The sequence below is a fragment of the Neodiprion lecontei genome, chromosome 2 (assembly GCF_021901455.1).
Source record: "Neodiprion lecontei isolate iyNeoLeco1 chromosome 2, iyNeoLeco1.1, whole genome shotgun sequence".
In the NCBI taxonomy this organism is placed as follows: Eukaryota; Metazoa; Arthropoda; class Insecta; order Hymenoptera; family Diprionidae; genus Neodiprion; species Neodiprion lecontei.
Genome location: NC_060261.1, coordinates 32,384,472 through 32,396,058, shown reverse-complemented (window position 1 = coordinate 32,396,058; position 11,587 = coordinate 32,384,472). Strand labels below are relative to the sequence as shown.

Below are 11,587 nucleotides of genomic sequence, written 5' to 3'. Positions count from 1 at the left end.
ACAAAGGGGTTAACCTTCCTTTTTTTTCTACCAAAAAATTTTTCGTCTCAGAATTGATTCGTATGACTCTTTCCCGACCAATTGGACCCCCAGGAACTCAGAAAACGCAGCAAAAAGAGCGTGGGATCCACAGGAGAGAAGTTACGAAGGAAAAAGCACCTGCTGAAATATGTCGAAAATTCAGGTTTTCGTTTTTTGGCTGTAACTTTCGATGCTTTGATCGCAGCGTGTTGGGACTGCGCCCAATCGATTTCTCTCGCAAAATTACGTCGGAATAGTGCCTGAAAGAATTGATTCCAGCACTTTTCAAAATCGCGAAAATTTTCGCCAAAAATACAAAGGGGTTAACCTTCCTTTTTTTTCTACCAAAAAATTTTTCGTCCCAGAATTGATTCGTATGACTCTTTTCCGACCAATTGGACCCCCAGGAACTCAGAAAACGCAGCGAAAAGAGCGTGGGATCAACAGGAAAGAAGTAGCAAAGGAAAATTTTCTCCAAAAATGCAAAGGAGTTAGTTTCAGTTTCAGTTTATTTAAATATGCCCTTAATCTAATACATGTGTTCCTGTGACATTTTGTTATGGCATGTTCACCTTACATAAGTTTTGCAACTTGTGTGTACAGGGGGGGGGGGGGTCAGGATTGATATGGGTTGGTTCTTGTTCCTTCAAATACCATCGTCAATTTTTTTTCCATTGATGTGCGTTATGTGTGTATTGCGGATGTTATTGAATTAGTTATTCTTGTTATTCCTTTTTTTTTATATTGGTGTTGTTAGTTCATCGTAGTATTCTATGCCTTTGTTCATCAGCCAAATTGTCATGTTTTTTTCAAAAGTTGTCGTTGTCATTACTTCTAACTCAACCGGTAGGTCATTGTATAATTTATTTGTTACTATATTTTCTTTATGATTTCCATGTGTTATACGTGGTCGCTCGATCTGTAGGGTTCCTACTGTCACTGCTCTAGTTTGTTGTCCGTTTTTCCTTTTCATTTTTCCAATTCTTTTTGGCTTTCTATGTAGTCTGATAGCTACGTCTTTTTGGTATTGCTGTCGTAGGTCTAGTATTCCATAGTCTTTGTAAAGCTTGTCAATTGGATATTTGCGGTTCAGGTTAAACATGATCTTGATCAGAGCTTTCTGAGACTGTGCGACATGATGTTTATGTATTTCATAAACGCTTCCCCATGAAGTGATACCGTATTGTATTATGGAATACACAAGTTCATGGTAGATTTCTTTCTTCGTGTTCTAGTTCAGTATTTGAGTCATGTTTATCAGTGGGTGGAATAGTTCTCTAAGTTTTTTTACGGTCTGTGATGTGTGTGCATTCCATTTCACCTTGTCGTCCATGAGTACTCCCAGATATTTTTGTTCTTTGACTATGATTATTGAGTCACATTGACAGTTGGAGTTCGCTCGTGCGCATTTGTGTAGCTGAATCTTTTTGTACTTTAAATCTTGTTTTTCCGATTTCTTGGATCTATATGCCATGTAGGTTGTCTTCTCTGTATTGAGAGATAGAAGTCGTTCATTGAGGTGTTTGTGGATCTTGTTGATATCTTGCGTTGCCATTAAATATACTTCCTCCCATGTTTTTGCTCTTGATATCAGTGCTGTGTCGTCTGCGTATGATATTATTTTGGATTGTGTATGTAGCCTTAGTTTATCGTCGTAGTAAAGTGTAAACAGCAGCGATGATAGGATGGTTCCTTGGGGAATGCCGCACGTTACTTGGAGTTGTTCGCTGTAGGTTTTACGTATTGTCACTTTTATTTTCTACCTCGAAGATATGAGTTAAACCAGCTTTGTGCTTTACCTCGGATACCTCTTCTCTCTAGTGTATTTAGCAGGCTGTGCGGGATCGTGTCAAACGCCTTAGAAAGATCTAGGAATATTGCTATACATTTTTCTCCGTTGTCTGTTGCTTCGTGAATTTCTTTGTTTAGTTCGTGAATTGCGTCTTGTGTACTTTTCCCCAATTGAAAACCGTATTGAGCAGGAGGACGGGGAGAGCGAAGGTGGTCGGAGGTGGTTACAGGTGTTCGGAAATGGTAGGTGGTAGGAGCTGGTAGAAGGTGGTTGGAGGTAGTAGAGGGTCGTAGGAAGTCGTAGAAGGTGGACGGAGATGGTAGGAGGTGTTTGGAGGTAATTGGAGGAGGTAGGAAGTATTTGGTGGTGGTTTGAAGTGATCGACGGTGGTCGAGGAGAATAACCAAGCGGTCGAGGAGGAGCAGGACGGCGACGAGGTGGAGGAGGACGAAGGTGGTCGGAGGTGAGAGGAGGTTGTTGCGGTGGTTGGCGGTGGACGCGGTTACGCGTCTTCTCACGGGGATGATCGAACTCATCGACATTTCTAAGGCGCAGTCAAGTAGTCGTAGGTACTCACTTTGTAGCAACTCAATCTGAAGCTTTCATACCGACACTACTTTGGTTGCTACGAATGTCGGTGCGAGCCCGTTAGGTAGAGGCGATAGAGTAGAAGCCTCCTATGCTAGTATACTTGCACTGTTCCATTTTTTTCCATTTATGATTAATCGGAGAAAAGTTTTTTCGTACAACGCGAGGAAAGATCACGGCAAAGATACAGAACAATAGACGATTTTGTTTGCGTTCACAAATAATCTATCCGAAGTTACCAGATTTTTAGTGATAATATCTGCAACGTTGTCAAATTTGCCGAAAATCTATCGACATTTATCGATGCCTCTGTGACTAGTTTTGCATCGATGAATATCGTTACGCCTAAGTTATAGAATCACCCTATGGCTGTGTTCGGAAATTGACTGAAAGTACTGTCAGTACTGAAAATCTACAGTATACGTCACTTGGACTATACCATTTTCAGCACTGACAGTACTTTCAGTCAATTTCCGAACACGCCCTACGTCGTTTGGCTATCATTGTCGATGCAAGCGACAACTGTCGCTAGCTAGCGATAGCGATAATTGTCGGTAGAGAGTTACAGAATCCCGCTACAGGCCCACGTGGGCCCACTTACCCGCCGAAACGTGGTCACAAAAATGTACCCAGGGGTATCCGTCTTTATAGTCTTCGGTCAACGAGTGGAGACTCGGACGTTATATTTGCATTTCGCGAATGAAGGAGAGCGAAAACTAGTGAACGGCGTTTTAAAGTTCGTAATATAACCGGGAGATGGCATTAAAATCGGTAATCTATATGACAAGTATGGAATCCCTGACGTTTCTGATCCATTTACCCGGTTTACCAAAATCTTGAGTTTTTTAGTAAGATTGGTAAAGCGTTACGCGGAATGTTAACTTGATTAATACTGAGTCGTGAACATACGTAAATATACATATATAGCATAAATAAGTATCATCTTACCTTCATATATGCATATGTGCAACGGGTGAGTACACTTATCAAGCAACACGACACTCGGCATTCATATTCGTAGCGTGTCACCGGTTGGGGTTAGAATCCCGTAATATCGGTGGTCATAAAATGGAAGTATAAAATTGCAAAATATTTGTATCATTAACGATACTTTACGGTATTTTCAGTGATTCATCGATGACAGGGAAAATGATTAAGCCGACTGATGAAAGTGTCAGGCCGTATCAATATCCGCAAACTGTGTAAGTAGCTCTTTTTTTTCTCACCTCTCTCTTCCCATCTCTAAACTTTCGCTCGACTCTTACTTATCCTAATTTAAACTCCTTCTACACGTGAAAAATAGTTCAAGCTCTTCAAAAACCTTAATCGCTATCAACTACAATCTACATTGCAATTCTTCAGGGAATTCAATGGGCAGGAAGACCAGCACTCTGTAGAACTATTCAGTACTGATGTGACGATTGTCCCATCGCCCGGAGGGCATGATCACGGAAGTTCCAAAGTGAAGCTAAAAAACATTGTCGATTTTACATGGGAACTACGATTTTATACGGGACAATTACTTGCAGTTCATATGTCAGGCAAATATCTTGCATATGGAATCAAGGGTAGGTACTTACTGTTTAATTTGCTGAATTGAGCGCAATTGCACTATACACTGCAAATTTTCAGCTGGAACAGGCGGAGGAGTTGTTCGTGTCGTTTACAAGGAGAGGGAGCAGCGAGCGTTGTTGAGAGGAATGCGTGGTGCTATTCAAGATCTTGCTTTTGCTCATATCAGTAACGCGATATTGGCGTGTGTTGATCACTCTGGTAGCTTGTTCGTATATTCCATAGAATCTACACATCTAAAACTCGTTTGCAACCTCGTTCTACAAGTTGATGCAGATGATGCTTCACCAACTAGTCACCGTGTCATATGGTGCCCTTATATCCCTGAAGACGAACCGGCTGAGGGCGACGAGGTATCCAAGCTCTTAGTCTTAACACGTGGATCTAAAGCTGAACTTTGGTCTGTTGCTGCAGTTGCAGCCAGGCTTGGATCTGGCCCAATAAAGGTAATGGAATAATTTTTTTTCAAGTTATTTCTCTTCTTAATTTAGCGCTATGTATTGATTACAAATACGCTATATTCATTCCTTACATATGTGAGCAGATCTCTGACGTGGCACAGAATGATGGATGGGGCGGTATGATGGAGATCAATCAACACTCTGGCACAATAGTTGAGGCCACATTTAGTCCCGATGGTACTGCTCTTGCTACAGCCAGTCTGGATGGAGAAGTCAAGTTTTTTCAAGTATATATGCATAATAGCAGTACTCATCAAGGTGCACAGCAACAACCACGATGTCTGCATCAGTGGAAACCCCATGGCGGTCGACCAATTTCATCACTATTTTTTCTAGACGACCACAAAAGCTATCAGCCAGAGTAAGCAATTATTTTTCATTGCTTCTTGATTTCATGGTTTTCATTTGCTAATTCTTCCTCCTTATAGAGCGCAATTCTGGAGGTTTGCTGTAACTGGCTGCGATAATAATTCAGAGTTAAAAGTCTGGTCCTGTGAGTCTTGGACATGTTTGCAAACTATAAAGTTTGCACCATTAAATGGAAAAACACCCGTCTTGAAAGCAGGTTTGGATTTAAGTGCAGGCTATCTTCTTCTTTCTGACATATACAACAAAGTTCTGTATGTGTTGAGCCTGGCTAAAGATAGTTCGGATGCCTTAGCCTGTGTGAATACAATTTCCGAATTCTTATTGCCATATCCAATCCTAAGTTTTGGAATCGTTGACGCTGGACAGCGCAGAGTTCGACCTACTGGGGAATCCCTTGAGGATTTATGCCCTCTCGAAGACGAAACGGAGGATCAGCTCGTAGTTAGGATGTATCTCGTACAACCAAAGTCTTTGCAGGAATGCCACATTGCCTTTAGACCTGTAACTCAGTCCGACGGTCACTGTCTTATGGACACTTTGAGTCACGATTCGTTACACTACATGGAAGATATTCCCGGTATTGCGGCTATGAACCAAAACGGAAACATTGAGGAAAATGGGGACGAAGAGCTAACGGTTGGTGCGGCAATCGAGGCAGCATCCAATCATAGTACAGGTCTGAATTTGATGACGCCTGATGCTTTCAGCTCCCCAGCAAAAAAAGAGGGAAATAATATTGATTCAAATTCTGCAAGCCCTGATCTGGGGGCTGTCTTGTCAGCTAGTCCCTCACTAGCTCAAGCTGTGCAAGCATTAAATTCAACCGAGCCACCATTAGCGACAAGTGAACTTGGAGAGCAAGCGCAGGCGAGTGGAGGAAGCAGCCCTTCAAGGGAAGTAAGGGAAATATTCTCACTGGGAGCACCAGAAACCGAGCCTGAAGCCAAACCAGATTCTGAAACTGCTGTGGCAGAGATTTGGCCTGGTATTCCGATTGGCCTACTAAAAGATGTTCGAGCCATAGAAGAACCTGAAGAATTTGTGGAGGACGAGGATGCAGAACTGCCAACAAAATTAACAAAGAATGATCTTCCCGAAGCTAGTGTTGAATCTGACCAGCCTGAAGAAACTAACTGGTGTATACCTGATACTGGAAGTATAATTGCTCTAACAACCAAACTTGATTCTATTCTGAAAACAGTCGAAGACCAGCGCCAGGAGCTGAGAGAGTTGAGATCTGAAGTAACCAGGTTGCAACAAGATACACCGGTAACTGCTCGTGTTGAATCTGTGATGGCCAGAGCGACTCAGCAGCAAAATACATCCTTGGAACAAACACTGCTTGTTCAGCTATCACGCCAGCAGGAGATACTTTGTTCTTTGGAAAGTGCAGTGACGGATAAGATAGAGAAAAATTTACCAAAAATAGTCGACGGTGCACTTGATCCCTTGAGGCATCAGCTGCGCTTAGATATATCACGAATGGATGACCTTATGAAAGAAAATCTCACGCAGCTAGTAAGTGGTGCTCATATACGTGACACTCTCGCCCTTACTGCAGCAAGTGCAGCGAAACCTGTACTTGAGGCCGTTTTTAAGGAAGCTTTCACAACGGTATTGTTACCAGGAATGGAAAGAGCGTGCCAGACTATGTTCAAACAAGTTCAAGACGCGTTTTCTCGGGGGACCCGTGAATGTAAGTAGAAAATCCTTCAATTTATATATATTACGATTGCTGTTGCAATCAAAATTACTGTCCTGGAAAGTTGTTCATTAATGTGTGAATTCTTGATGTATTATATTCTCTTTTGTTAAAGACATTCAAAACATAGATTCGATGGCAGATAAACAACGGCAACGGAGAAACGAACAGCAGAGTGAAGCCCTGGCGGCAACCGTTCGTCAGGAGTTACAAAACGAACTTTCTAAGGGACTCAGGGTTATGCAGGAAGGAACGACAAGGGTAGTTCGCGACACAATCAGGGAGAATTTGAGTCAACATCTAACAGAAATATCTGGAGCAAGGTAGACTCTAGTATTTTCTTGAGAATCTTAATGATTTAATTGTATACCATATAATCTTGACAAACTGAAATTATTTTCAGATCTCGCGCAACAACTCCGGGTCTTCAAGCTAGCCCAATTGGTGCTGATGCTCAAGCAAGAGTTCTGAATCTTCTACAAAGAGGCCAGCTGAATGCTGCTTTTCAGCAGGCATTGAGTGCTAGTGACTTGAATCTCGTTGTTCTCGTCTGTCAACGTACCGAACCAAGCCGTGTCTTTTCTCCCCCTCCAGGCCTGGGGTCAGGTGGCCCACGCTGTCTACTTCAGCAGCCCGTTCTGCTGTCTTTAATACAACAACTTTCAGCTGATCTAGGACAACAAACTGAATTAAAATATAGGTGGGCACTCTCGTCTTTATCTCTATGCATATTGTTTTGCGATATCTGGTGTTTGGATCACAGTACCTATATATTCTGTTATGCGTAAAAGATCAAACCATAAATTTTTCTACCTCAATTTCAGGTGGTTAGAAGAAGCTGTTATGAACCTAAATCCAGATGACCCAGTAACTCACGAGCACATGGGAACCGTCCTTATGGCTCTACAAAGTCAATTGACAGCCTTCATCACAGCTAATCCAATCCACAGATCTGCTAAGCAGATGAAAATGCTTGCTATGGCCGCTAAGGCCATAAGAGGTCAAAGCCTATGATATGATTTGGAACAACAAAAGTTAGTTTAGGTTTGTAACTTAAGATACAAGACCGAGGTGACCTTGTGCGTGTTTGAAAGTAACGAATCTAGTTGGAGCAAACAGCACATCAAAGACTGCAAACATGGCGGATTTGATCTACTGCTTTCAGTGCGTACTAAGGGTAGTTCCACTAGTTTTTACTCGTAAAAAATTACAATCAACTCTGGAAACTGCAGTTAGTGCACACTGGTATGGTTCGTCAAATTCCGCAGTAGTTAACTTTTAAACAGTATTCATACTGGGATGTCATGAGTAGAAGAAAAAAAATATTATATTGTGGACGCCAATGAAAAGCTCACAGCGTTCTTTTTTTCTTTTTTGTCATTTTTTGTTAAAATTCCTATAAATTTATTCACTATTTAATAAAAGCAATACCTGCTCTATTACATTCTGATTGTCTCGAATAAATTTTATCGATGGAAGACTCACGTAACAGTGTATTCGTTAAATATTTACTTGGAATACTTGTTCCAATTTTGATGATTGCAGATCTTTGAACATCATCTAAGTAACACATTAGTTACTCTCAAAAAAGGCCAGTAAAGAATTGGTATTACTAATATTCAGTTCATATGTCCGACACAATAAATCTAAATAGTTTTACGCAATCTGCAACTTGGTTTTACAATTATCTCAAAATTCAATTGAATTAAAATATGTTGTCTGAACTGTGCAATTTTTGACTTTATCGTTAAAATTATAAATTCATTTTTTAACACAGCGACCACAAACCCGAATCTTTTTCCACCACTTTCAATTATTTCATTCTTATTTGTTTCCAAAAAATATGAATGAATAGTACACTACACATCAGTTATTCACACTGTCTTTAGCAATAAAAATCGCTCATCTTATGTTTACGTGAAAGCGAAATATTATTTTGTTCGAACTAATTTTTCTTTTCTTTATCATCCAGATATCGCTATTGTTCTACTGCTTATTTAATTTGATTTGCGTTTCTGTAGAATATTTCTCATTCTAGGTAGATTTAAGCATCAAAATACGAATCTTTCACACTATTCAATACTATGATTAAATCACTATATATGGTGCAGATATTCCAGTGCAATAATGTTAATTGAATAATAATATTACCTGGAACGTTAACTGCAATGCGTTGTAGTCGATGGTAGAATTTAAGAAAAGGATGAATCCAATACCTTCCAAACGCGTTATTGTCATTTAATATCATATAATTTACTTACATAAAATTAATCTCTAATTCCTAACTATTAACGAGATAACTGCCCAAAAAACTATTACTTGTATAAGGTCAGAAAAAAAATTATGACAGTTTAGTCAGAGCTAAATACTTTATTCTTATTAAATGTAAATCTATTATAAATATTAGATAATAAATTTCATTTCGTACATGTGAGTTGAAATTTTATTTAAATTCGGTGATGTATGAAGTTTGCATGTATGTGGAAAAATCAGTTCACTTCTTAAAACAGCCCATAGCAAAAATTTTTGGTTGTGGATACTGTTTTATCATAATATAAATTTAGAGCTTGTAATTTAACCATACACGTTAAATTGCTTCAATTATTGCTCTGCACCCTGACCTTTTAAAGCTTCTTTGACATGTTGGGGAACTTTTATTTTTTTTCTTTTCCGAACTTTGCCAGATTTGTTAGTATTTTCTGTTTGCTTTGGTACAACTTTCTTCCGCTTCTTGCAACTCAAAGGATTTGGGCCACTTTTTTTCCTTTTCTTTTTCGGCATCGACTCACTGCTTTCTTCTGCTAAACCGGACTGCTTTTTTAACAAAGCTATCGTTTCTGCTTGTTGTGCATTCATTCCTACTGTAGTTCGATACTTTAACGCTTGTTTCTGACTAGCTAGAGAAGGTTGCTCAAGTGTAGGAGCTTTTTGATGTAAATAAATAAGGGGTACTCCAGGAACTTTTCTAACGCTTTCCTGGAGCTCTCGATCCTGAGTTGCTACTATATACCTGCAAATATAATTCCGTCAATTGCTTTCATTAAGTCAGCAAATGGCTGCAAGACTTTGTTTTTTCAGACTAGAACTTTGTTATCAGACATGCTTTGCACCATCAGTGGTATATTAAAACAAACGATTACCTGTGGGAATTATTTTTGCCAATCATTGAGCGCAAGCACTTGGAACCTGTGACCGGCTCTTTTTCATGACCACATTTATGAACAGCAAACTGTTTAACGATAAGCATTGCACCAAAAACCTTTGGCCCTAATTTTTCTGTTTCTAGGATAACACATTGCGTTGTTAGTAGTTTAACGCTGGCTTGAAAATACTTTGGCAACTGATCTTGTATATTCAGTTTATTCTGAAAAAAAAAAAACAACAAATTAAAGAAATGCTGTTAATGGCGTATGATATAATTTCCTTGTAATAGAAAACTGAATATTTGGTATCTGCAACTAGCAATGTTAGCTGCTTCACTTGATACCTTATCCTCAGTTAAAATATTGCAAATGTTGATTATGTGGTGCCCACCTGAAGAGCTGCAAATGAGAATGTACCATCAACAAGAACCTGATAAGGTTGTCGGAATTGAAAATTATTGACAAAGAAACTGAGATGTTTGTGCACTTTTTTATGCCGTGATATCTTCATGGCGTTCCCTCTTCGCAAATTCTCATGGAACGTGGGACGATTTTGTGTTCTGTCGTGATTCTGTTTACTAAACTGAACGGAAACGAACTTCGAACTAGGCGAGCACGCTTTCTCCGCTGTCTGAACTAAACTGAACTGTGAACAGCTGGTAGTGTGGAGTATTACATATACTTATGGGATCAAACTACTCACTAGTTCACAAGATATCTGTAACGTGGCGCTATTAGTTATTATCAACAAAATTAGTCGGCTAAGAAGGTACCGAACAGGTTGACAGCAGTGAATTTGATCAACGCGATCGCCTGGATTTTTTCAGGAATGATCGCTCTTACGATTCAAAAGCGTAAATTGTGAAAATCACTTTTGTCATAATGTTCTGGGATCGAGAATCCCGAAAAAATTTGGGTTTTACCACTTGATGATGTTGGAAAATTGTTTTTTATATTTATTGACTGATGCTGGTATCGTTCCACAAGACGAACCTCTCTGTATTTAATGAGTAAAGCGCGGGAGGAAACAGCTATATAAAAGCATTCAAAATTATATTAAAGAACAATTCCTAACGCGACAGAATTTGAGCTTGCATTGAATAAAGTTCTGATTTTACTCTCGGAAGTAATTGAAAATAGCAAAACCTAAGAATTACTGTTATCTCGGTTAGCCATCTAGCTCGTCTGACATAATAAATTAAAAAAGTTTTATTCAATGTTGTCTGCGGACCTGACATTTCGGAATAACTGCATTGATATTTTGTACTCCTTTCCTCTCGATTTTTCATACATCAACATCAAATTTTGGAACAAAAAATTTTAGATTCTACATTCGTCATAAAATCCAATCACATTCTCCACTCATTCCACTAACACGCATTCAACGCATTATTAGAATAATCATGTTGTCATCCTTCGATGATAGTCGCACCACCATAAATTCTCAATGCCTTCTTTTTCGCATGCATGGCAACACACGCATTGATATCTAAAAATGCGCTTGTGCATTGTTACACGTGCGAAGCACATATTGTAAAAGTAATCACGATATTATTCACACGTCGCGACCATTCAGAGTCCTCAGTTGTTGTAAATCAATAGCAGATATACGAACAACATTGACTAAAAATTTTTAAACTTCACATGAAGTCATCTAATAGTGTCTGATACGACTGTGAATGAAATAGTACAAATAATTCTTGTATTCTGCTGTTTTCGATAAGTTTTGAAAGTGAAATAACGAATACCTGAATTTTATTTAATTCAAGCTAAAATTTTGTCTTGCTAGCAGTTGGTTGTCGATGAAATTCATGAAGCTGTTATGCGGGATTCCAATGCATTGACGGGACTAGTACATTTTCTTTCATAGAATTCAATATAATCCAAAATCGGTTGACTTCCTTATCAAAGTGCTTTTTACATAGGAAAAATTTTTGAC

At 39.2% G+C, this 11,587-nt stretch overlaps 2 protein-coding genes across 3 annotated transcripts; one reads left to right on the top strand and one right to left on the bottom strand.

Annotated features, from left to right (window-relative positions):
* Nucleotides 1-2,336: 2,336 nt before the first annotated feature.
* On the top strand, nucleotides 2,337-8,332 carry LOC107217013 (enhancer of mRNA-decapping protein 4). Of its 2 annotated transcripts, none has more exons than XM_046732351.1 (9): nucleotides 2,337-2,378; nucleotides 3,529-3,603; nucleotides 3,764-3,969; nucleotides 4,034-4,419; nucleotides 4,518-4,795; nucleotides 4,863-6,499; nucleotides 6,621-6,828; nucleotides 6,909-7,205; nucleotides 7,330-8,332. In XM_046732351.1, exons 2-9 carry the CDS (start codon nucleotides 3,539-3,541, stop codon nucleotides 7,517-7,519), a joined length of 3,267 nt encoding a protein of 1,088 aa, XP_046588307.1. In that variant the 5' UTR covers nucleotides 2,337-2,378; nucleotides 3,529-3,538; the 3' UTR covers nucleotides 7,520-8,332. The 2 variants fall into 2 exon arrangements, with proteins under 2 accessions (XP_046588307.1, XP_015509848.2); XM_015654362.2 differs by lacking the exon at nucleotides 2,337-2,378 and adding an exon at nucleotides 3,175-3,374.
* LOC107217015 (rRNA-processing protein UTP23 homolog) lies at nucleotides 8,286-10,313 on the bottom strand. The gene is made up of 3 exons (XM_015654364.2): nucleotides 10,040-10,313; nucleotides 9,646-9,869; nucleotides 8,286-9,515 (listed from the first exon to the last, which is right to left on the bottom strand). The coding sequence occupies exons 1-3, from the start codon at nucleotides 10,157-10,159 to the stop codon at nucleotides 9,107-9,109; spliced, it is 753 nt and encodes a 250-aa protein (XP_015509850.1). The 5' UTR covers nucleotides 10,160-10,313; the 3' UTR covers nucleotides 8,286-9,106.
* Nucleotides 10,314-11,587: the final 1,274 nt, after the last annotated feature.